Consider the following 25,231-nt stretch of genomic DNA (forward strand, 5'->3'; position numbering starts at 1 on the left):
TGGTCAAATCACACCTACCCTCCCCTTTAACTATTCAAATTCTAACCATGGACATAGTATTATTATGCAAGCAACAAAGCATTATACATGATGCTATCATCTTAGTATGTATCCACAGGTAAAGTGAGGGGGACCATGGCCTAAAATTATGCTTATGGCCTACAGTGGGAATACATACTAACACAAAAGTGAGAAAAATAGATTTATTATATTATTTCACTGGAATAAAAATATATTTTCTAAAAATTCATACTTACAAGTGTTTGAAAATATAAAGAAAATGAATCAACAAAAAATAATTTTTTATTAGGGAGAATACTCAAAATGATAATTTGTTTTTTTTTAACTTATGAATAGAAGTATTCTCAATTAGTATTCTCCATTGAAATTAAATTTCTTTTATGAATAATTTTAAAGATGATTTTTTTTTTAAATTAAAATTAGAATTGGTTGTGTTGCATACTGCTAAATCTATCTTTCTAAACTAAGCCTCCAATACAATTATAAAGGCACCTAAAGGGACAGGTGGAGATGCGAGAAGGAGATACTTGTACTGGACTCTTCACTCCAACCTAGTGTTTACTTCAAACACAGAGAAACCCCACGAGTCTCTGACTTTGCTATTTAGCCTGTGAACAATGCTGACGATTCCAAAATGAGGCTTCAGGCAAAAGGGAAGTTAGTGAAAAAAGGAGAAAAATATGCATATATATGGAGAGGGGAAGTTTAGTTTGCCAGAGGAAGTGTATGAAGCACAGATGATTGGTGGGGTGGCTTTGCTTCTTCTACTACAAAGGAAAAAGGGCTAAAAAATGACATTGCACCAATACCCAAAATGTGTGAAATGCATGATTGGCCTGCAAGGGAGTGAGAAAAATTTGTCTCAGCAACAGCAACAGTGGCCTTATTAAGTTCACCCTTGTCCAAGCAAAATATACGCATTTTTTTTCCCTGTTTTCCCCCCTTTTTCCATCCTATTCTCTCACTTACCTGAGCCACACCCACTTCTCCAAATGGGGTGGCTGCAATCCTTTCTCTCTCCATTGAAGAAGCTGTGGTTTCGTCTGCATTCAACTACTAAAAAGAGTATGTTTAGCTCTTATTCACTATGCAGCTGCATTTTCAGTTTATATTTCTTCTTAGAGGTGCTAATTTCTGGTTGTTTTTGGACTCTTTGCTCAAAGTTTAATTTGTCATTCTTAACCTATGCAATATCTTCTTTCTTTCTTTTCTCCTTCTTGGGTTCTTTGCCTTTTATTGGAGAATGAATCCAAAATCATAACAGCATTCACTAAATTTTGCTTCATTTTCATTTCCAATCTCCATTTTATGCCCTTTTTTTTTCCCTTTTCTTTTCTGGGTTCACTTAGTAATTACTTGAAACAAATTAAGAACAAACATAGACAACTTGTCAACTTCCATCCCTTTCTTTTCTGATTGCTCTAACAAGTTATTTATCTATCACCAATCTACTTTTGGTTCCACTAGAACGAATTGTATTCTCTCTCAATTCTCAATAGATTTCTTTTAATGATCTGCAATGTCACACTTTTCTTAACAGAAACTTTTGTTTTAAATTTCTCAGGAAGAGGGATATACATTCTATATGAGGATGTGAAATCTTGCCCCTGTGAAGATGTTCATGTCCTATGGTCAATACTGGTGGAATCCAATGCACCCTCCATGCCATCAAAACAATGAAGGCCTATACTCAGTACAGAATTTACTAAAATTAATGGGAAATTTCGAGTCAACGTCATGTACATAAAATATTTATGATGTTTTATATACTCTGGTGAAAAGGCTTTTTTGTTTTCTACTTTTGCCTTTTTAAGTTTCTTGTCATCTCAGCTACATATACTATACTAGAACATCACTTTCCTTGTTTCATTTTTATTTCCTGTTTTAAACTTTTGCTTGGCCCTAACTACTCTAATTCTGTCTTTATTCCAAAATCCTTTACGTGCTTAATACTTAATTAAGAGGAATTGGTTGAAGGGTAACTCTAATCTTCTTGTATTTCAGCTTCTAATTATTGTTGCTTTATCAGTTTCAGCAGTTGAGGATAGCAGTTTGTTTCTTGTTGTCATATCCTCCTGAACTTGACCTTTGAAAACTATTGAATGGATTGGACAACCTACATGATTGCTCAACAATAAATTCTTATGCAATCAAACGCTACTTTTCATTTACTTTTGAGACAAGAAAACTGGTTTTTGGTTTGTTCTATAACTATGCTCGCATCAGGAAACAATTTCCCCTTCAAATATGCATCATGTTTTGAATTAACAAAAACTTTGAACATGGCATGCTGCTAAGGAATATATAAAAAATAAATAAATAAATAATTGGTACATTCTCATGACGCATTTAATTATAATTAATATAAATTAGAATGTAATTATTTTTTTAAAAAAATCATTGATAAACTACAAATTATAAAAAATTATAGATTTTATATCAAAGAAATCTGGCATCAACCCATTTAAGTATATTATAAATAATGTATAATCCAATTGAATTAGCTAGAAATGTGAATTTCTATTGATTTAGGATAGTTTGTAAGGACTTGATTTTGTTTTTTTTTTTTTTTTTTAGGAGTTAAGCTTGATATTAATTCGAGGACTAAGAGTTTGTGAATATATAGATAGAATAATAAAATAGTATAAAGTAGCTTCATATATGTTTTGAGTTTTATTTTATCTGCATTATTTAGATTGAAAACAACATCTTTTTTTTTTTTTTTTTGTGCTTTGAAACAAAGAAATTCCTTTATAATCGATATTAATCAGCATGGTTATATATGCTTAGGTACTAATTCAATTATCACAATATTTAGAATCCAAATAAAATTAAGATCAGAAATTCATATAATATAATTTTATAATATTATATTAAAAATTTTAATATTTCTCGAGTTAGAATTGAAATTTTAATTGGACATGTATGATTTTGGATTTAGCAAGTTGAGATTTTTTTTTCTTATTTACGTTAAAATTTTAATATTATAAATAATATAAGAAATTAAGGGGTGTATATAGATATATTATTATTATTAAAATATTATAAAATATAGATAGATTATAAATAAATACAAGCCAAACAGAAAACAAGAAGAAATTTTTGTCTATGCCATGCTGATTTTTAAGTAATTAAACAACAACTAGATTAAACTTTCCCTTCCATTTCTTTTTTCATTTTTTTTTTAAATTGGATAATTTTAATCAAGTGTGATATGCTACAAGAAACTACCTCGCCCATACTGACGCAATTTCAACTTAATTTTTTTTTTCCAAGCTTCCACGGGAAACGCCTAAAACAGAAAAAAAAAAAAAAAATGGTTGCCAGGATGGTTTCAATCAATTGTCCGGAGTAATTCCATTCTACTCTCATCTGTTCAGTTCATCCATGTCTGATTTATTTGGTTCAGATTTCTAGTCCTCATTCCTTGGATTAGCTTAATTTAAGTTATGGTTGACCTTGTTTTCACCTAATCAAAACCAATTAAATTTATGAATTGATCTAAAGACTAACTAAACATAGGAAAATATCGAGAAACTCTAATGACTATAATGACCACCGACAAACACATTGAGGTCTATTGGTACTTGTAATAACTTAAAGCAAATGCAAGGGTTATTATCAAATTGGTCAAGGGCTTTCTCCATAAATCAGGAGCCATGAGTTTCACAAAGGCTTTTATGGCATGCTTAATTTTTTTTTTTTTTTTCTTGATAGGAATTCATGAAATTCCTAACTGCAAAATGAGTACAATTACATTAAAAAAAGATAACGTGGCAAGCAAGAAGCTTGTGAATGATGATATATCTTTCCCTCTTATGAAAAGAATCCAAAGGAATTCTTCACCAGTGCTTCAAATTTGAAAGGCCTTTCAATCAGCCACGAAATAACAGTTCTGCAAAAATTAACACATTTTTTCAGCCAGAATAAGGTAGGATTAAAAAAAAAAAAAAACAACCTATTGCAAGGAATGTCAGTAACAATAACATCATCATGAATCAGACTTGGAGACATCTAAATATTAAGTCACCAAATCTACCCGAAGAATTTTTATATGGTGAGATGAATTTGATGAATCCAGCAATAGATTGCCTTGTGCAAAACCTTGGTAGTTGATTTACTTAATGATTTATAAATTTCCTTGATTAACATATGCTAAATAACAGCTGATTTCTTAACTAAAATTTTTTATTCCATCCAAAATATTTGCCCAACTCAAGACAATCAACCTACTAATTGTTACCAAAAGCCATCCAATGTGCTAAACTTTGAGCCAAATGCAATGACTTTCCACTGGGAATAGTAGTCACAAAAAACTGTCTGCCAGTTTTACCTACTCAAATATATTTCTGGACAACTTCCACAAGAAAATGAGACAAATTTTGGTTTTAATCTTTTGGTGAGAAAAGGATCTATCTTCCATCCAACCTTTTACCACAAGAGATTCCAATGACTGAATTAATCTGTCTTAGCAATGAGTTGTGTTACTCGTGGAACTCACCATCTTTGAGAACATCAACTTCCTTTGAATGATGACCCCCATGTCAACAACAAAATAAGATGATATAAAAATTCCCTTTGACTCTAAGTGCTGATAAGGGATTTGAGTACCTAAGTACTCAAGCATTACTAGAAGAAATTAAGAAATAATTGACACTACATATTTGGAATTGTGCACCTCAATTTGAAAGGCAAACGTTTGTCATCTTCCTTCTTCTGCTACTCTAAGTCTCTAAGTCATAATTAAAAATCTCCCAATATGCTGATTCTGCAATGACCTCATCCAATTATACACAAAAAGCAATATTCTAAATAGCTGTATTGTGACTTACGAGCATGATACTGACAATAAAAGATAGACAAACAAAGGGGAAAATGACATATAAACACATGATGATGCTAAGGTATTCATGCACACTCAAAATCTGTCTGGAAAAAGAAAACAAATTACAATTAGAACATTGTTCCCTTGAATGGTTTTGATTTTGTGGTGTAGACAAACCTCATAAGGCTGATGGAGATGAGCGGTCAACCACGCCTGGCAGCCAATCATTAAAGAAATCTAGGCAGCCTGTCTCCACTTGGGATAGGGCACCAAGGGGAGTTACAGTAATCTGAAATGAATACAAGTATTCTGTTACTTATGGACATTTTTATTCATAATTTCAGGTTAGTATCAACATATAGACAAAGATAGTAACGCACATATCCTTCCTGAAGAAATCTATGATCTGTATCATCATCATCAACTTGAGTTCCCTTTGCCTATAAGAATTGAAGGAAAACATTTCTTAAATTTAAGTATGCATAATTCTAGAAAAAGAAAAGAGTGAAAGAAGGATTAAAAGAGCAACATCCAAATCGTGCATCTCCATTCCAAGAGCACATAACAATTTAAGATATCTTAATTATCCACAAACAGCAGCCACAATCAACTTTATTTTCTTTCTGTTTGAAATGGTGATTGATCATAATATACTCAAAACATTTAGATCAAACAGAAAAAGTTTAATATTTGTATACAACTCCATAATCAACTGACTCTATACTCTATGGGTTCATTTGTTGAGCCAATTGACCTACCAATCCAATTCTCGTATTTGAGAAGGATGTCTCTCCCTCCCAAATTTGAGCAGAAAGTGGTTTAGACAAAAAGAAAAGGAAATAATAAATAATTTTAAAAAGGAAAGAAGTGATGAAGGGGGAAGGCGCACACTGCATTATGTTATCCCAGATGACAAAGAATCTCACCCATCATTTGGCCAGGGAAAAGCTTTAGCTTTAGACAGAAAAGTCAAGACAATATTATAACAGGAATATCTACTAAGCAGAAAAATTAATGGAAAACTTGTTAATAAAGGGATAAACATATAATAAAAAAAGAGACCCACTTCTCTTCCAAACCACATTTGTTCTTGTGATACATTTGATGCACCAGTTTCTGTTTGCGCAGCTGAATTTGTGTCCATTGTCATTGTTGATAACATTTTCCCTCCTGTGCCATAAGGAACTTGCTTCCACCCCATCTTAAAAATGCTTTTGCCCTGCTTAGTCAGCTTATATCCCTTAAGGAGGCACAGGAAACAGCCAAGACATAAAATAACATTTCAGTTTATAAGCATAATAGAATCACTAATAATCTTATGATAAGCTAGAATGTGACGGGCCCTACATTCTAAAGTAAGAAGGAACTATATGCAACACATGAGATTATAAGAATGACAAATGAAACGGGTTGTAACACCAGCCTCTACTCTCCCTTGTCAGACTGAATCCTCTTATTTCATACTTCCCTCCAAAAATGAGAATATTAATCTGAAGGGGCAGACAGAAATATTTCAGCAGAAAAACAAGAGTCACATACAGCCAATGTAAATGTCCAGGTGCATCTGCACTTATATTTAGGGTTTAAAACTGACAGTTCTAACCAACTGAACCATGCAACAAAACAGTTTGTAAATCAATAAAAGAATATTTCCAAACAGGATTCACTTCACAGTTTAGACTTTTTGTCAACCCCTCAAGAATGACTCCAACAAAACGAGAATTAAAGATTATTTTAAAAAATCCGTTTAATTTTTTCCATTAATTGTTCTTGAAAAGTTTTAGCTTCCTTGTCTGCAAGATGAAACCATCAGCATTCACCAACGTGGAAAATGAAATGAAGATACATCCAAAAGAAATGCCAATGCCAAAATGTTTCCTTAATTTTGTATGCAACACTGATACTGTAATATTTTGACAAGCTACCCTGAAACTTACCTTATGATTAGCAACATTTGTTGGCAAATCTATATTCAGAAAACAACCTGAAGGGTAATTTTGATTCCTAATCTCAACAAGAACAGCACTTATGATCGGTATGCAAGCTTCAGCTGCAAGTGTGAAGTCCTGAATAGTGCTTTTACTTCCAGACCTATAGGTAACAAAAATAGCCATATGGAAAACAAATTACCCTTTTTGCAATTTTTTTGTCAAACATTTTTGCATGTTAAAAGAATTCTAAGGTTCAAATTCAATCATAAAAAAAGTTAATAGGAAAAAAAAAGTCCTTCTCACTGATCTGGAATTCTGGACTTAAGAATTGAAACACATGTGTGCGTACCAATCATATGAAATGGAGATGGAAGGTACATCATTAAAGATGGCCTCCCGAGCACCGGCAACAGTACCAGAATAAACACTGCAATTATTGAGGGATCCATAAGCATAACATCACGCAGATAACTAAAACAAAAATACATTAAAGACAAGTCAGTTAGAAGCCCTAGTGGTTAAAGGGACACTTTCTTGTTTGATCATAATGTTAAGGGCATGCTTCCTGTACCCCAAACTCAATACCTGTACTCTTTTCTTACAAAATTTTCACTTCAAAAGAGAGAGGGAGTGGAGGATGGAAGAGTAGAAACTACAGTAAGGAAATAAAATTTTGCAGCTGAAAACCTAGGAGAATATGAAAGCCTAAGAAGTGCAATATTACTAACATGTGATAGCCGCAGTTGCTCCCCATATTTATACCACTGATAACCTATATGAAGGAATAGAAAAATATATTAGCACCTTCATGCAGCAATCTGTTGATCAACAGAACCTAAACATGTGAAAAAAGGATGTGTGGAAACATTTTGTTCAGCACAAAAGCGTTCTCCAATAAAGTAACCTCAACTAAGAAAGATGAGATATCCAAATTAAAAAGTAAAATTGTCTTGTCATTGTTGATTGCAACTCTCAAACAGTCAAACCATCAAAGTGAAATTGTTTTGATAGACCACAGCAGAGAAGAAGAACAATATATATATATATATATATATATATATATATATATATATATATATATATATATATATATATGCAAGAAAGAGAGCAAAAGAGTAACAATCTTAAATGAATCCACTCCAGCAGTGGGTTCATTCAGGCTTTTATAACTGCAGATTAAAGCAGATAGCTACCAGATCAGGAATTGACGGAAATAATGCTTTGGAGACTCCTAAAGAAGCACAATCAGCTGGAGTGCCTGCAAATTATAGTAGAATTTCAATTTTTCTAGAAAAATTACTTTGAATATAAGAAAAAGCATTAGTAGTACAAATTGGAGATGTTGATTGATGGTCCGTGTTCAAAGTTTGCCTCCGGAAAAATTAAAAGAAAAAATAAAAAGGAAACTCAAAGGTCTATGAATTGCAGCGGAAAACTTTAAAAAATAATAGAAAAGCAGAATTCTCACGAGGCAGCTAGTGCTTCTTTTTTTTTTTTCCCTACTACAACAATGAACTGAATTGAAAGAATAAACAAGAGAAACATGACAGAGTTAGTATATGCAAAATCAGTAGTGGCATAAATGTTTATGCTCAATTTCCCATTCTAAAGCCTTTGTTTCACTAAACAAATAACTTTCTGCATGACATACAATATGAGGAAGTGTTTCAAACATAATTTTTGAGAGTTCAAAATCAATCTCAACAAAATCCTGCATACTAAAGAATGAACAGGAAAAGATTGGAAAGAAACGCAGTTGATGCATGTTTAAATCCTAATACCTAAAATGAGAATTTGAACAAAGATAAGGCGTATATAAACAATAGCACACCAGAAACTGCAAAGGCTGTTGCTCCATCAATGCCTACTCGCCGAGCTGAAATAGGATGACGCCAAGTAATGCAATGACTGACGCCGGATTTTTCCCTGAAAAATGTTCAATCAGCGATCAATTCATTCGATATAGGAAAGCAATAGTATAAGTTTCAAAAGAATACTACAATAGAAATCACAATCGGAGGAGCAATCGCAGCACAGAATTTCCAATATTAAGCTAAAAATAAACGCAGCAGGTACAGGTCTATGAGGATAAAGAAAGAAAATAAAACATACGAATCAGGGGCGCAAACCAGGACGTGGAAGCGATCAGTGGAGATGAGGACGCAAACCAGAGAACGGAGTCCTGGTGCGTCAATACCGTCGTCGTTGGTGACCATGATCGTGGGCTTCTGATCGGAGTTATAAACGGCACTATCTTCCATTTCTGTGGACGGAAGTGACAAGCAGGAAGAAAGGAAGGAGAGTGCGCCTCGCAAACGCGAAAAGCAATAAACCAGAAAAAGGAATGAAATGCAACAGTAACGCTGTCTCTATTCCACCTCCTCTCAAGTGTTGGTCAATTATGGCCGCATGAGGCTGCTGGTGTGGGAATTTTCCCTTTTTTTTTTTCATTAATTCTTGCTCTTATCTGTTTTTAATTCCATTTTGTAGACTCTCATTCTTTTTTTAATATAGAAGACTAGCTTTAGAGTCTTAGCGTAACTGCTTGGAATTTTGATGGGCTGGAAGAGATATTCAAAAGGGTGAACCAATACTTTTAAAAAAATTTATTCAACATATGGACGATAGCAAATAGAGTATCTATTAGCAGCTTATTAGATATTTTATTTATTAATAATAATAATTATCAATAATTTTATTAAACACTTATATAAATTAATTATTAATTATCAGCAATAATTATCAATGATCAGTTATTAATTATATTTATTAATTAAGCTAAATAAACTTTATTTTGTTAATAAGTCATGTGTTATAATTGGAATAATAATTTTTTTAGAAATTGTTAAGAATTTCTATTTGGAAGTGTAAATTATTATTTTTTAATAAGTATAAATTTTAAATTTTAAATAAAAATAAATAGTAAATTGTAATATTACATTTCACACCTTTTTCATTGTAAAATAACATGAATAAAAGTTAATAACTTATAAATATTAAACTAAATCAATAAATAGATATCACGTATCATAAATATAAATAATTTGTACTCATTTATATGTGATATTTATATTATGTATGGCTTTGAGGGGAAGAGGGACGGGAAAAAAAAAAAAAGTGAATATTTTTAAAATGCGGGAAAAGGTGGGGGAATAAGAAAATATTATCAATTTATTTTGATAATTTAAAATTATTTTTTTAACAGGAGTGTTGTCCCAAAATAGTCCAAGAGGGGGGTAAATTGGACTTTAATAATTTTTCGGCCCTTGCTTGTAGCCTAATGAAAAATTGTGGTTTTGTTTAACTAGGTGCTTTACTAAATAAAATGAAAGTAATATGTGCTTTAATAATGTGTTCCTAAGTTGCAATTCAAGCCTCAATCAATGTATATGGTAATAACTGACAAAGCATGCATCATACAATGTATAACTAATTTCTCAAATCACTCAATATGTCCACAAATTTATCAACTCAATCTATTCAAGCAACATTCAATATCATGTATAAGAAGAAAAATTTAAATTGCACAAAAATAAGGAGGTCAAGGTTAGAGAGATCAAACACAACGATTTTTATAGTGGTTCGGCTTAACTAGCCTACATCCACTCTCTCAAAGAACCCTCTTTGAGTCTTCTCTCCACTATTTGCTCTTTTGAAGGCAAGAGACCAAAAGCCCTTTACAACTTTTTAACACCAAGCTTTTACCAAGGTAACTTGAAACCTTCACAAATGCTATTACAACCACTTACTCTCTCAAGCTTCAATAGGTGCTTGTACAACCTCTCTTAAATGCAATTCAATATTGTAACACTCACTCTTACTCAATACAAATCAAACTATAAAGAAGAGATGAGTTGATTTGCCAATGGAAGCTCAAAATCTTTAAAGCTTTTGAATGAAAGCAATAAATGAAAAATCAAAGTTGGAGTTCAAATGTAAGCTTTCATCAAGTGTAAATGAAGTGAAGAATGTGTATTTGTAGTCCCAAATCATTTTAGACCGTTTGAAACCCTTTTGGAACGTTATACACACTGCCCAAGACAAAATAGCCGTTATTTTGTCTTTTTGTGCGAAGTTGAGCAGCTCTGATAAATTAGCAAACTAATGAAATTTTAGGAGCAGTCAGTAAACTGGTTAGTAAACTAAAAATTTAGCAAACTCATTAGCAAACAAAAAATTTAGCAAACTAAGTCAACAGCTGCATATCTCAACTTGCAATTTCAAATGATTTAGACCTTAAAAAATATTTTAATGGTAGTATCCAAGGTCATGATGAGAAAAAGTAATTAGAAAATAAAATTTCATTTTTGAGCTTCATATTACTAAATTCTCATCCATTCTTTTTACAAAAGACCTAAGACTCAATCTCTAATACTATGCCTTTCATACATTTTCTTTGAGTCTTGGCTTCCATAATTTTGTCTTTTTCTCATTTTGAATTTGTCCTGAAATGCCTTTGAGTATCCTTTCTCCTTAGATGCAACTTCAAGAATTCTTTAGTAATAATGTAATGGCCCGACCCACTAGTGATATTGTCCGCTCTAGGCAGAAACCCTCACTGTTTTAAAACGCGTCACTAGGATTTACGAACCACCAACTTATAAACCCAACATCTCTCCCGTGTTTTGTCGATGTGGGATTTGCCTAGGGTGTTACAATCCACCCCCTTATGGGACTACCATCGTTCGATACCACAAATGTAATAGCCCACTAGTGATATTGTAACCATCAACTTATAAACTCAGCATCTCTCCTGTGTTTTGTCGATGTGGGATTTGCCTAGGGTGTTACAAATAAGACAAAGAATCTACACATCACTTTAAAGTTGAGTTAGATAGATTCTCTTTGAGTATTGTTATCATCAAAATCAATGCTCATTTTGAGCTACACGGGATCAACAAGGAGAATTAAAAAAAGTGAAAATTTAAATTTATGTATATTGAACGAATGATAAACCTTTAATTATAAGATTGAGTTAAATAAATTAAAAATTATTTAATAAAAAGAGAGAAGGAAAAATATTTTTGTTGTTTTTGACTAGTGGAGAAGGGAAGTGAAGGAAATTTCACTTTTAAATTATCAGAAAAAACTCATTAATAATAAAATATTAATAAAATACTGAGCAGTAAAATAATGAAATGTTAAATATGAATTTATAAATAAGTTTTATTAAAATTATCTTCTAAATAATAAAATATTAAACTTAAATTTTAATCGAACGATGGAATATTAGATTTGAGTGTCGTGTGTGCGTCGTTGAGGAGATAGCTTCTGGACCACTTTCTGCTCAATCAGTAATAAACTTTTATAAATTATTAAGTGTATTTAATATATTAAAAAAATAAAAAATAAAAATAATTATATGAAAATTTAATTAAAATAATAAAATAATTTATTTTAAATAAAACTATTAAAATATATATAGACCGTGAATTAAGAATCGTAGGTTAGGTGTACAAAATCTCTTTTTCAGACTAGACTAGCGTTATTAATTGGTGAAAATCTGCCAAAGAATACAGCGAATTTTTGGTATAGGCTGTTTCCCCTTTTTTCCTACAAAATGATAGAGAGCACATAAAAATGGACCCAAATACCTCCAAATCCAACCAAACGCATCAGCTGTATGACCTAAATGAATTGGATCCATCCAAGGCTGGGATGAGGTGCAGTCCAGCTAAACCAAATCAAATAATACCCTGAATTTGGCGTACACAAGTACATGCATGTGTCTTTTTGCCTTGCAACCACCCACTTATAAGGGCAGTACTTTGATAATTCGTGTCATCTTGCATAGACCTACAAAAACCAGACGTACCTAACAGCGGCTGGACAGAGAGGATTTTGATCCTTTACACTAGCGTGCATGTGGAGGGCGAAAGGCACCACTACCCTTTAACCCTAACAGCGCAACCTCCATTGATGTAACCAAATAATTCTTCCTTTTCTTGTTCTTGGACTAGATGTCCTATCATTCCTCCCTGCTTTTATTTGCAGAAACTCTCATTAATTTATTGTTGACGTCAATTATAATTCCAGAAGATGATCTTTCATTTATTAATAACCATTAATTATATTTTTCTTATGAAGCTAATTTAAAAAGTTAACTTTTTAATTATTTTCTAAGAAAAGATGAATCTACTACTGGAGGTGATCATCTGGTGATAAAAATATGTCCACCAGTATGTTTGATTCAATATCAATGCTCATCATCTATATCTTATTACTTGTAATAATGTCTATATCTGTTGCAAACTAAATACTTATAATTATTGTGATTTTATAGGAAAGTATTTATTCTTTCCCATCGTGTTTAGTGGTCGATAAGGTATATAGGGTAGGTTTGGCTACTGGTCCCAAACCAGCCGTTCGGTTTCATTCGAAAACTGTTTTGTTCACTATGCATCCTCTAAAATTATCACTTTTTTTAAAAAAAAAAAAAAAAAAAAAAAAATATATATATATATATATATATATATATATATATATATTTAAATCAAGTTAAAATCAATAAAATCTCAAGACGAATCATAAACACTCCCTTATAATTCGATTTAGGACTAATTTGATTTATTAAACCATTGATCAGACTAATCTCACTCAAATTTAGGGATTATAATAATAATCAAGAAAAATAATCGATGAAAATTTAATAGCTTTTTTTTTTTATGGTTGAAGAAAGGAAAACATAAATCCTGATTCAATCATTTTATTTTCATTTTTATTGCAACTAAAAATTATATATATATATATATATATGTGTGTGTGTGAGAGAATTTACCCATTTCTCAAAATTTATGGAAGCTTGCAATTTTAGGTAACTCTTGAATTTTGCAAGATCTTTGTATACTTTGTACAAAGTTTGTGGTTATTGGCACACATACGAAAATACAAGATGTACTGTTATTTGACACTTGTTAGACAAGGACATGAAATTTTGGGGAAGAAACTAGTGGTGGTTCATCTTCTTAATTACTCATGATTTTCATTGCACAAAGGATTACCAAATCTAGCGTCACCTTGTGTGAAATTCTCTATTTACCAACCACATACAGTTGAAGGAGGGGAAAGGAGTTTACCAAGAAACTGAAGTGAATAGTAAGCAGTAGACAAAAGCATAGAGAATCTCACAATAACAAGGAAAAAGAGATTGTAGAAAATAAATAAATAAAAACGACTAAACCAAAAAATATATGCAAAGAGAAAATCACAAGTACCATTTTATAATATTAAATCTTGGTTGGTCCAGGTTTTGCAAGCTGTTGCAGCTTGAGGGCAAAAACCAGAGAGAGAGATAGAGACTGTGTCGGTTTTGGTTTTAACAGCTCGTGGAAAGAGAGAGTGAAAAAGAGTGGCTGTTTTGTCAGGTTTTGTCTTTGGGTGGGTGCAACCTTGTGATACCTTTGCTTCGTTGACTCTGAGTAGTTGGCCATTAACTTGTTTTTTAATGGACTCACCGAGGCACCTCTTCTTTTCCTATTTCTTTTCTTCCTTCTTAAATATATGGTATTTCCTTCACAAAATTTTTTTTTCTTTATTTTTCCTCTATTAATATTGGACCAGTCACCTTGTCGTCCTTCCTTCTCTCTTCGCTCTTTTAACCACAGAAACATTGTAACTCCGGATAGAAACAAGGAATGAATGGCCCTGGAAGCCTTGAGCCAGCAGATTCTGATGAGTTTGTTGAAGTTGATCCTACTGGAAGATATGGAAGAGTAAATATCGTATCCTCTTTATTGCGTACTCTTTGTGTTCATTTCCTTATCTGAAAATTTATGATTAAATTGAAGACTTGGTTTAACTTTTTATTCGCCTTTCTGCAGTACAATGAAATTCTTGGCAAAGGAGCTTCAAAGACAGTGTATGGGCTTCTTCTTCTTCTTCTTCTTCTTCTTCTTCTTCTTTCCTCAGTTTTGTGCAAACCCTCCCAAGTTTCTTCCAACTATGAACTTTTTTGGTGGATTCCCATTTAAATTTTCTTCTTTTGTTTGTTCTTTCTTTGAATGTGATTTATTTGTTGGTGCAGTTATAAAGCCTTTGATGAGTATGAAGGAATTGAGGTGGCATGGAATCAAGTAAAGCTCTATGATTTTCTCCAAAGTCCTGAGGATCTTGAGAGGCTTTACTGTGAAATTCACCTACTCAAGACCTTAAAGCATGAGAACATCATGAAATTCTACACTTCTTGGGTTGATGCAGCTAACAGGAACATCAACTTTGTCACTGAGATGTTCACCTCTGGTACTCTCAGACAGTAAGCATTAATAAAAGTATCTAAAACTTAGTCTTTTATTTTGTTGGTTTTGCTAGTCTGGTCATTGAATTTTCAACGTTGGTGAGTTTCATTCTGCACATGAATTCTATCTGCAGGTATAGGCTAAAACACAGAAGAGTAAATATTACGGCTGTGAAACATTGGTGTAGGCAGATATTGAAGGGGCTTCACTATCTCCATAGCCATAACCCCCCGGTAATCCACAGAGATCTCAAGTGTGACAACATTTTTGTTAATGGCAACCAAGGAGAAGTCAAGATTGGTGATCTTGGCCTAGCTGCAATCCTTAAGAAATCCTATGCTGCTCGTTGCGTTGGTAACTCTCTCATATTTCCTCCAATATTATTATCAATTGTCATACTAAAGTTGATAATTTTGCTTGTAATTGAGGCAATTGATTTTAATATTTTCTCTTAGATTATTATTTAAAATTTTCTTCTTCTTTCTTTCACTCAGGAACGCCAGAGTTCATGGCTCCGGAGGTGTATAAAGAGGAATACAATGAATTAGTTGACATATATTCATTTGGGATGTGTGTGTTGGAGATGGTTACCTTCGAATTTCCATATAGTGAATGCAACCACCCTGCTCAGATATACAAGAAAGTTATATCTGTACGAAGACTAAAAACTCTTTTTTTCAGATTGAATTCTTTCTTTAGAACCCGTTTTACAAAATGGCATTTTTGTTGCAGGGGAAAAAACCAGATGCTCTATACAAAGTAAAGGACCCTGAGGTGCGACAGTTTGTTGAGAAATGTCTAGCAACCGTGTCGAGTAGACTTTCTGCCAGAGAGCTTTTGAATGACCCTTTTCTCCAAATTGATGATTATGGATATGATTTGAGGTCATTAGACTACCACTGTGATTCGAATGAAACGGAAACTCTCGTAAGACAACCTTTCTATGGAATTAATCACACTAACAACTCTTTGACTAAGGATTATGCCCATTATATTGGTTATGATCCTGAGAAAGAGCTAGAATACCATAAATTTGAGTATGAACCAAGTGAAATTGATCTCTTCTCTTGTCAAGAGGATGAGCATTTAGAAAATATGGACATCACAATCAAAGGTAGGAGGAAAGAGGATGATGGCATCTTCTTAAGGCTTAGAATTGCAGATGAAGAAGGTTAGTAATTAAAGTTACTTTTCTTGTCCATTATTGTGCTTTTAAATAATTATTTAGTTCATAATTCAGCATATAAACCATATCAAGAACTTGATTTTTCTGTGCAGGTCGCATTCGAAATATCTACTTCCCATTTGACATTGAGACTGACACTGCTCTGAGTGTTGCAGCTGAAATGGTTTCTGAGCTTGATATCACTGGCCAAGATGTGTTGAAGATAGCAGATATGATTGATAGTGAAATACCAAGCTTGGTGCCTGAATGGAAGAGGGGACAGGGGAAAGTGGAAAGTCCGCAGGGTACAGATGCAACTTTCTGTCACAATTGCTCTTCATACGGTCACCTGTTGGATTACATGTCATCACATAGTCCAGGAGCAAAGAGCTTGCAAGTTCTTCAGTGTACTAAGCAAGGATGTGCCAATGCACACGGCCGATTTGAGGAGATCACATACCAAGTTGAAGGACTAGAAAAATGTTCCAGCACTGACTGTGCAGCAGGTGGATCAAACCAATCCAATGGCATAAGTTATACTGATATCTGGGCTCAGCGAGATGCACCAGAATTAACTTCACAAGGATCAAGAGAGATTCACTGTGATGATGAAGGACATGATGCAGTGGACCAATCAATTTTTGAAAAGGAAGAGAGAATCATAAACATGGATAGTCTCTGTGAATCCAAAACAAGAAATTGTGTCTCTTCAAGCCTTTCGGCTGATTGTGCTCGCTGGGATGATTATGAAAATGAAATTAGGCAAGAACTGAGGTGGCTTAAAGCAAAATATCAGATGCAGTTAAGAGAGCTTAGAGGCCAACAGTTGAGTGTGGATCAAAAAAAAGATAGCGAAGTGCCTTTGCCTTCAATTTTGCCTAAAGTAAAGACAGAGAAATATAAACCCTCCCTGAAATCTCTTCCATCTGGGAAGCATTTAAGTTCAACCTTCCTTACTGATACTGAGAAGAGATGCACCAATTCAGAATACCAACTAGTCCAAAATTTTGAGGCAATCAAAAGGGGATACAGTCCTGAGCAAATTGTCACTGCTAAGAGTTTCTATACTGGAGATTTGCTTCCATGTTCTCTCCACAGAGCAACCTCCCTGCCAGTTGATGCTCTTGATGTTTAATAACAGCACAGTTTTCTACTGACTTCATCAAGTGTGCACTACACCCACATATTAATCAATATCAAGGATGCTTCTCTCTATTGATAAGGTAAAAAAAGTGGCGAGGAAATTAGCTGTACAAGCAGAGATGTATTTTTTACAGCTTTTTGCAGTCTATCCTCATATGAGATCTGTTGGGAAAAAATCGAATGTTCATTACCAATTAACATCCAAGTAAACAAGTTTCCTCAAATTCTGGCTCGCATATATAATAAGGAAGATTTCCTCCTATGGTATATTATCTCCATCTGTACCAGGAGCTTGCTTGTATTGTCCTCTTTTACCCTGGCAAGGCAGAAAAAAAAAAAAAAAAAAAAAAGAGGCCTCCGGAAGTTCTAAAACTGGGACCATTAGGTCATCAATAGAAGTTACCACTCTCTCTATAAACAACCTATTTTGCATCTTCCCAACCTCTACTTCTCCAATCTAACTTGTACAAAGTAAACTTTGAAATTGAAGAAAAAGTAGAATGGTCCCAACTCCCAAGCCCTCCTTCGAAGGTTTTTGTGCCTGCTATGTGATAAGTTCTGTATACCCAAGTTGACAACATGAGCTAGATATTGGAAGGGTTTGTGGCTGATGCAAGACATGGCAGTGGCACTATACCCATAGGATCAATATACGCCTGCCATTTCCCATAACTGCGACTTTTAAAAAAAAAAAAAAAAAAAAAAAAACTTGTGGGCTACTCTGCTTACTAACAGAGGAATCCATCGCCAAGACAAGACATGCCAAGGAAAAAAATTTGATCTTTCAAGAGTGACAGTACCCTGATAATTACAATTATGTTCAAAACTAAACTAATCCCAGCTTGCAATAAAGCATACTGATCATTGTACTGCAAAGTATACAAGGGGTTGGTTGAATGGTGGATATGAGAAAGAAGTGGGATTCTTGAACTCTTGCATGCTTTTAAACTATTCATTAATGTTAGCTTATGATGAATTAGTTGCTTTTGGGAACTTTAGGTCTATTCTTGATCATATATCATGGCTTTGAAGTAGACATCAGGAAAAAAGTTGGGTCATAGAAAAGTAATCTAACACGTAGAGAGATTCCTTTATCACTCTTCCCATTTACTACTTTTTCAAAAGACTCCTTGCAAGTCCGGCTTCTAGGTTCAATTAATTGCAAATAAATTAAATTGTATACTCTCATTAAATATAAGAGTAAAGATGAGCATTAAAACTTTGATTAATTCAACACCAGAGGAAAAGTAAAAAAGCAACCGTACAAACCGCAGTGCATATTGTCACTTTGCAAAATTGCATTGAATCTGTCATCTTCAGCCCTTCAGCCTAACCTGCCACTTTTGTCGTTTACGTGCCAAATTGGCTACGGCTGTGCTTGGTTAAATTCAATATTAATTGGGTTTTCATTGCGAAGCTATCCATTGCTACAATTTTTTGGGAAAAAAAAAAGAGAAAAAGCGGTCTTTACGTTAATAGCACCGTTATGTTGACGGAGATGGACAAATGCAAGTGATTAGAATTTTAACTGAAAAAAAATAATAAAATAAATCATCAGAATATAATTTTATAATGTATTATTTGTAAATTAATTAAATATATATATATATTCGAATATAAATAAATTTTGTTATTAAAATTATTTTTTAAATTATAATTTTAATATTATTAAATTAAAATTTATTAATAAAATTTAATTATTTAAGACATTAATTTATTAAATTAGTGTAATACAATCGCTATAGCCAATTGTTTTCTGATGATGACAACTCAATCATTGATTTAGTAATCATCACTGATGTCATTCAAAGCAAGATTTCGAAAATCCAAATCACAAGATGAAATATAAACAACTGGAAACAGGCAGAATCATAATAATCCATCAGACGTCGGCCCAAGCGTGGCATTGCCCTTGGTATTTGGCACTGTAGTGCCACCTTCTTTATCCATGGATTGTCCTTTCCTCCGCCGCTTAATATGACCCACCCACGTAGAATCTTATGCCTAATTATCTCAGTATAAAACTACTACTTTTTTTTAAGTGGCTATGCTTACAATTTTAAATCTTAAGATTTTTAAATAATTTTTTAAAAATTTTAGTATAAAGCTAACTATTGACAAATTTTTATTCAGTCTGAGGATAGATAAGATTGAACAGCTCCAAATCCACAATAACTAAATTAATAATTCTATTGTTTTCGCCATCATGTCTGAACAGATGACAGACCCAAATGCTATTTGGAATTACATAGGATTGTTGATTTGTTCATTTAGATATGGCGTCTTTTAGTTTTGTTATTCAGAAATTGACAAGCTAGACCGGCCCATTAGCTCAACTCAGCTCACGGGAATGATTAGCTCTGACCTTTTTTTTTTTTTTTTTTTTTTTAACCATGCTTACAAGTTGTAAATATATCATTGGACTTCATTGCTCTGATAAAATATCAAATTTCTCACCGACCCGTGAATGTGGATCATCAAACAGGTTGCCTCACGTGCTGAAATTGGGCTCACCACCACCAACGGACAATGGTATTCAAATATTGCAGGGAGTCCTCCACGTCATTGGTGCTTCTAATGGCAGGATTTTTGTTTACGTTTATTATAGCCATCAAGACTGTAACATGTGAATGAACTCAAGCAAGACAAAATATTCTTAAAATAACTCGATAGTCATCCGATCAGCATCGCTCATTTTCCTTTCCACATATATTGCCAAAATATTCTTACAATAAATTGTTCAAAGTTTTTAAAAGGGAATTCGTAAAATTTGTTTAGGTATGTGTTTGTATTGAGTATTGACAGTGAATGAGTGCATTTTGATTCGGTCTAATTTTTTCTGGAATATAAACAGAAATAAACTACACTGCAAACCAATCCTGTGAGATTAAAATTCCAATGAAATGAATTCATCTTCCTATTCACAACATTGCCTTTCAAAAAGTGTCGTCTCTTTCGTCTACTTTGGAACAAAAAAAACATTGCCCGATAATCAAATAGGTCTCAAAAGTGGGTAATCTTCAAGCAGTGCCTCTTCTGACAAAGTATCATTCCCATCCTGGGCAGTCCACAGCACCTCTACAGCCTACAGGGGGGAAATATGAATATATGTATTAGATAAGCACATGAGTTCATAGTCGGAATACAATATTTCAAGTTTTGATCATCACCAGAAGGTTGGTTGAACCAATATTCAAAGATCTCAAGGCATCTTTCATGTCATGAATGCTTGTAATGGCAGGAACCCTGTATGAACCTTTAGCAGCTATCAGGACTGTCACCTGTAAATGAGTAGCAGGATGAAAACTCCAAATGGTTGTGAAAGATATAGTAGTATTTCAAATCTAAAAAATATGAATTTGAATATCAAGATGACTGACATGAAAAAATGGGGATTAGTGTTATAGCCAAGAAATAAAATAAAGCAAATCCTACCCAACTGTTAAGTAGGTACTTGCTAGTTGCTAGCATCAACTTTACATCTTTTATGCCTTTATACATGTTTGATGTTTACCCTCATTTGAAGGAAAACCAAGAAGATAACAATTTATATATAAGTTAATAATGATCATAGTGTGTAATCTTGAAATAAAATCCAGTTCACTGCCTGGACGTTCAATATGCAATATTTTGTATGATCAAGTAGAAGTAAAATATGACACACTTAAAAATACCCGACTCCTAGATAAGCGACAAGTGACACATGCACTCATATCTGTTGAAGTGTCGCCAAATTCGAAGGAAAATCACACCTATATTAATGAACACTACTCAAACCTATCAGTCGGGTAAATCGACCGAACCGCCCTGAAAAGGTTACCCATCCGTTACCTTTAGGAACCACAAGAGGGTAAGACTATTTTGCTAAAGAATCAAGGGTCACTTATTGACATAGAGACAGGCACATTTAATAGCTGAATAACTATGGTACCAGACACAACAAATATCATCATCACTGACACCATAACCACCATTACAAGAATGACAAAATGGCAATGACTGGAGACAAACTTTGAACACACGCTATTAAAGCTGTAAGCCAACATTAAGCAAGTACCCTAACCTAACATTTGACACTCCCTCATTGACTTAATTGTCTTCAAGGTAAAACATTTGAACTCTTACTTCTCTATCTGTTATCTTCTTTGCTGTTAACCACTTGTCATATGAACTCTTACTTCTCTACCTGTTATCTCCTTTGCTGTTAACCTCTTGTCATAACTTTTACTGAGTTAAACATCGGAGTGCCAACAGGAAACACACCCATTAGCTTTCCGAAGTTTCTTTGTCTTTCAGATAACATCAACCGGTCCTTGAACCACCTGAGACCAACCAAATCCACCCACAGCCTATCCATATACCTTAACAAAGCCTCATATCTTGTTATATTCTTCCTGACAGAAACCACGTGTTGTTCATCCAAGATACCACCAGTATCACCATTCACCAATCCATGATTTTTTTTAACTAAAAAATAAAAAGACAAGTAGAAAATTATGTTCTTCCCAATTGTTTTACTATGAAATTCTTCCTGGTGGAATTGAGTCTGTTACCAATTGGGAATCTCTAAGACTCTAGTATGGTGGCTAATAATCAATACGAAGACATTCCATAGAACGTCAATTACATGTATCGTTGCAAGAAAGCAAAGGACTACAGAGGATATGTTAATATTGTCAGATGGATATATTGCAATATAAATACTTATTTTTAGAAAATGCAATAATCAATTATAGTATCTGAACGGCAAAGCAAATGACTTTACCACAATGTATTCTTTGCCAAGTTTGCTAGCTTTAGGAGTAACTGCTCTTTGCATCTTGACATTGTTGACATTAACCAGAGACTCCATGTCCATTTTCCCTCTTTCTTCTCTTGAGAGTTCTCCGAAGCTCTTTTCCACATTTTCAACACTCCAATGCTGTTTCACCTGTGAAAAAAAGTTGTGAGTACATTAAAAATGTTTGGTTATTACATAACATTTTCATAGTAACACCAGTCTTCAAAGGACATGAGTTCAAGTAATCAATTGCAGGGAACAACAATTTCCTTCTCAGATGTCGTTGGTTTCGAGGAAGAAAGTGAAAGGAAAATATATGTTAAATGAAGTTGGAAGCTGCAACTTCCATTTACTGCTTAAATACAGTCATTTCTTTTGCAGACATTATAAAATAATAGTGAAAACTTATCAGCATATATTCAGCTGAGAAACTCAAAAATGGAAAATCTAATGATCATACAGAAACTGAAGCATCATAATTTACACAATAAGAGAAACTTCAACTTAGTCATTAGAGAAGATAAAATTGACTTACAGATGAATAACCAGAGATAAAGTATTTTGGACGTCGAAGCAGAGCTGATGTGGTTTCTGCATCCATAATGCACCACATGTATTAGCAGCAATGGAGTAACTGCGTCTTTCACATGTTGATTAGATCATTACGAATAATTTCAATAACTCAAACCAATTCATAAATATCACAGTTCACAGTAATGCCAAAGGTTTCATAATAAGTACCTGTCAGTATGAATTGCCATCCATTTGGGGAACCAGTGTCTGTTGTTTCTGCAATCTCATTGAGCTCTTTTTGAAGTGAATGAGCCTTGCCTGTTAACCCAACCTGCATAAAAGGGACAAACTAAATTCCCAGGTTGAATTGATTAACCAATATAGATAAAATTCGATTTCGGTTCTATGGAAGCACTTGTCTGAATCAGAGATAGAATCACGAAAATCAAGAAAAATGAAATGCAAGATTATTCATGTAAGGTAGGACTCGTTTTTTGCCAAGTCCCACCTGTAGATGGCGCGGTCTTGATGATTCAACTGAACTTTGGACCTTTATAATTTTTTATTTTCTTTGGCAACAAAGCATTGGCCCTTCAAGGTAGTCATTTTATCAAACGGAAATTAACTGAGAAACAAGAGGCAATCCTTGAAATAATTGGAAGTCCAATTTTGTTCAATTGGATAAAATTGCAATCAATTTGCCCTTTTGCAAAAAAGGTTTGGATTTTTTTTTTTATCATTATGCCTGCTAAATTTGACATGACAAACTGAAAAGATAATCGAAAAATTAAGCAAAAGATGAGTTTGACATACCTGGACCATTATAACGCTGCCTTTGTTGTTCATATATTCGAAATAGACAGCCACTGCAACAGCTCCTACCATGCCAGTAGTTATAACAACAACACCCCATGTAGAAAAATCAACAATTTCACTTCCTCCCCTCTTCATCTTCTCATTTTGAGATGATAATGAACTGTAACCTCTACTTCCATGGCGATAATGATGATGATAATAATGATTTGATGGTGAGAAATGCGAGGAATGAGAAGATGATGATGGAGATGATCGCTTAGAGAAAGAGTTGCCGCCCATTCTACCGCCAGAAGCAGCAAAAGCGATGCATGTAACAAAGGATAGTGATAAAAACAGAGTAAGTGCATGAATTGTTGATTTTAGTGATCCCATTTTCAGTGCCAAATTCTATTTGTGGGTTTGGAACAGGGGAGAATGGGGATGGTGCGCTTAAGGGTAGAGAGGAAACTTAGCGAGGTGGTAACTGGCAAGGTGCTTCTCTACCGGGAATATGTCGGCACCTTCCAGGAATTAACGAATTGACGCGGTTAGTTAGTTGGTCAGACATTGACCTCTTTGATCAAAATGCCCCTAATTGGACGGTTAGGATTCTTTTAATTGCCCTTTGTATTTTATTATTATTATTATTATTAATAAAAGAAAAGAGTTTCATTTTCATTAGAATAAAAATTCTAAGTGCATCCAAGGCCCAAGAAGGAAAACAAGGCTATTTAACTGTGGAATCTTAATATGTCTCATTAAATTAAAGCCCAAGCCCAAAGAAGTTTTTTTTGCATATATATATATATATGTATATATATATATATATATATATATATAATTCATAAAATACCTTTCTTATCTTGAAAAAATAAAAGTTAATTTGTTTATTAACTAAAGCATATATCAATAAGTTGAAGAAGATATTTAGTTTGTTTTATAAGTTAAAAAAATAACTTAAAACAATTTAAGAGTTATAATAAAATATTTTTTTAATTATTTATTTATTTTAAAATTATTATTTAATTAAATAAAATAATATTTTCAAAATATTAACACTATCATTATTTTAACAAAGGTTAAATTATTTAAAAAATACAATATATCATTTTTAATTATTTTAATAAATTAAGTGACTTTTGCATATGCATCAAATAAACATTTAAACAGTTAAACTACTTAAAACTTTTGAAATAGTTTTAGTAAACGCTCATATAATTATTTTTAAAATAATTTATAATTTAAAAGGAATATTTTAAATAAAAAATAACTAATCAAATCAAATACTTTTTTAATTTAATATTATTAGAATCTTCTCCAAAATTATAAAATATTTAACTTAAATTTTGTTAGAGCCAATTATTAAAAAAATTATTAAATAAATAACACTTGAAAAACTCTACCTGTAAACAAAGTTTGATATATAAAATCAACCTAAATAAAATATAATTACTCTTACAAAGTATTTAATATATCTTATAAATCAAAGTTATAAGTAGATTAATATTCAATTATACTTATAAATTTAAAAAATTAATTAAAATAAACTTTAATTTATAAGTGAGATACTTTCATATCTTACTTATTTTAAAATTACTATTTAATTTATTAAAATACGACATTATTCTAATAGATTTAAAAAATATCAATATTATTATTTTAAGTATCTTTTAGTTAAATATTTAAATTATTTATTTAAATTTTAATTTTAAATAATTTCACTAAATAATAAATTATTTATTTTTAAATTAATTTATAAATTAAAAATACATTTTAAATAAGAAGTAAAAATAAGTATTCAAACCTACTCTCTTAATTTATATC

The 25,231-nt window shown here is 32.7% G+C and overlaps 3 protein-coding genes and 1 long non-coding RNA gene across 5 annotated transcripts; 2 read left to right on the forward strand and 2 right to left on the reverse strand.

Moving 5' to 3' along the window:
* The first annotated feature begins 639 nt into the window (after positions 1-639).
* On the forward strand, positions 640-1,947 carry LOC131179516 (uncharacterized). The gene is made up of 2 exons (XR_009148424.1): positions 640-1,086; positions 1,586-1,947. It is a non-coding gene; the product is annotated as an uncharacterized LOC131179516 (long non-coding RNA).
* A 1,689-nt stretch (positions 1,948-3,636) lies between these two features.
* LOC110654132 (uncharacterized) lies at positions 3,637-9,277 on the reverse strand. 2 transcript variants are annotated; one of them, XM_058145092.1, is made up of 10 exons: positions 8,890-9,277; positions 8,609-8,703; positions 7,971-8,035; positions 7,506-7,549; positions 7,127-7,204; positions 6,784-6,937; positions 5,913-6,077; positions 5,227-5,286; positions 5,024-5,135; positions 3,637-3,916 (listed from the first exon to the last, which is right to left on the reverse strand). In XM_058145092.1, the coding sequence occupies exons 1-9, from the start codon at positions 9,036-9,038 to the stop codon at positions 5,025-5,027; spliced, it is 921 nt and encodes a 306-aa protein (XP_058001075.1). In that variant the 5' UTR covers positions 9,039-9,277; the 3' UTR covers positions 3,637-3,916; position 5,024. The 2 variants fall into 2 exon arrangements, with proteins under 2 accessions (XP_058001075.1, XP_058001074.1); XM_058145091.1 differs by having other exon boundaries at positions 5,913-6,086; positions 8,890-9,267.
* Positions 9,278-14,242: 4,965 nt separating this feature from the next.
* LOC110654135 (probable serine/threonine-protein kinase WNK9) lies at positions 14,243-17,543 on the forward strand. Its single transcript, XM_021810026.2, has 7 exons — positions 14,243-14,489; positions 14,598-14,635; positions 14,801-15,028; positions 15,145-15,365; positions 15,506-15,663; positions 15,744-16,182; positions 16,290-17,543. Exons 1-7 carry the CDS (start codon positions 14,412-14,414, stop codon positions 17,309-17,311), a joined length of 2,184 nt encoding a protein of 727 aa, XP_021665718.2. The 5' UTR covers positions 14,243-14,411; the 3' UTR covers positions 17,312-17,543.
* Positions 17,544-20,136: 2,593 nt separating this feature from the next.
* On the reverse strand, positions 20,137-23,926 carry LOC110654138 (uncharacterized). Its single transcript, XM_021810031.2, has 6 exons — positions 23,426-23,926; positions 22,841-22,943; positions 22,635-22,690; positions 22,085-22,249; positions 20,490-20,600; positions 20,137-20,404 (listed from the first exon to the last, which is right to left on the reverse strand). The coding sequence occupies exons 1-6, from the start codon at positions 23,798-23,800 to the stop codon at positions 20,312-20,314; spliced, it is 903 nt and encodes a 300-aa protein (XP_021665723.2). The 5' UTR covers positions 23,801-23,926; the 3' UTR covers positions 20,137-20,311.
* Positions 23,927-25,231: the final 1,305 nt, after the last annotated feature.

This window comes from Hevea brasiliensis, chromosome 4 (genome assembly GCF_030052815.1).
Source record: "Hevea brasiliensis isolate MT/VB/25A 57/8 chromosome 4, ASM3005281v1, whole genome shotgun sequence".
In the NCBI taxonomy this organism is placed as follows: domain Eukaryota; kingdom Viridiplantae; phylum Streptophyta; class Magnoliopsida; order Malpighiales; family Euphorbiaceae; genus Hevea; species Hevea brasiliensis.

Excerpts from the sequence above, each read along its gene's own strand:
- LOC110654132 (XM_058145091.1), bottom strand. The coding sequence starts at position 9,038 with ATGGAAGATAGTGCCGTTTATAACTCCGATCAGAAGCCCACGATCATG. Across the intron at positions 6,938-7,126 it reads ATCTCCATTTCATATGATTG|GTCTGGAAGTAAAAGCACTA; the intron begins GTACGCACACAT and ends TGTTACCTATAG. Across the intron at positions 5,287-5,912 it reads AAATGTGGTTTGGAAGAGAA|GCAAAGGGAACTCAAGTTGA; the intron begins GTGGGTCTCTTT and ends CAATTCTTATAG.
- LOC110654135 (XM_021810026.2), top strand. The coding sequence starts at position 14,412 with ATGAATGGCCCTGGAAGCCTTGAGCCAGCAGATTCTGATGAGTTTGTT. Across the intron at positions 15,029-15,144 it reads ACCTCTGGTACTCTCAGACA|GTATAGGCTAAAACACAGAA; the intron begins GTAAGCATTAAT and ends TTCTATCTGCAG. Across the intron at positions 15,664-15,743 it reads TATACAAGAAAGTTATATCT|GGGAAAAAACCAGATGCTCT; the intron begins GTACGAAGACTA and ends TTTTTGTTGCAG.
- LOC110654138 (XM_021810031.2), bottom strand. The coding sequence starts at position 23,800 with ATGGGATCACTAAAATCAACAATTCATGCACTTACTCTGTTTTTATCA. Across the intron at positions 22,944-23,425 it reads GCAGCGTTATAATGGTCCAG|GTTGGGTTAACAGGCAAGGC; the intron begins GTATGTCAAACT and ends CCTTTTATGCAG. Across the intron at positions 22,691-22,840 it reads ATGGCAATTCATACTGACAG|AAACCACATCAGCTCTGCTT; the intron begins GTACTTATTATG and ends TTATGGATGCAG.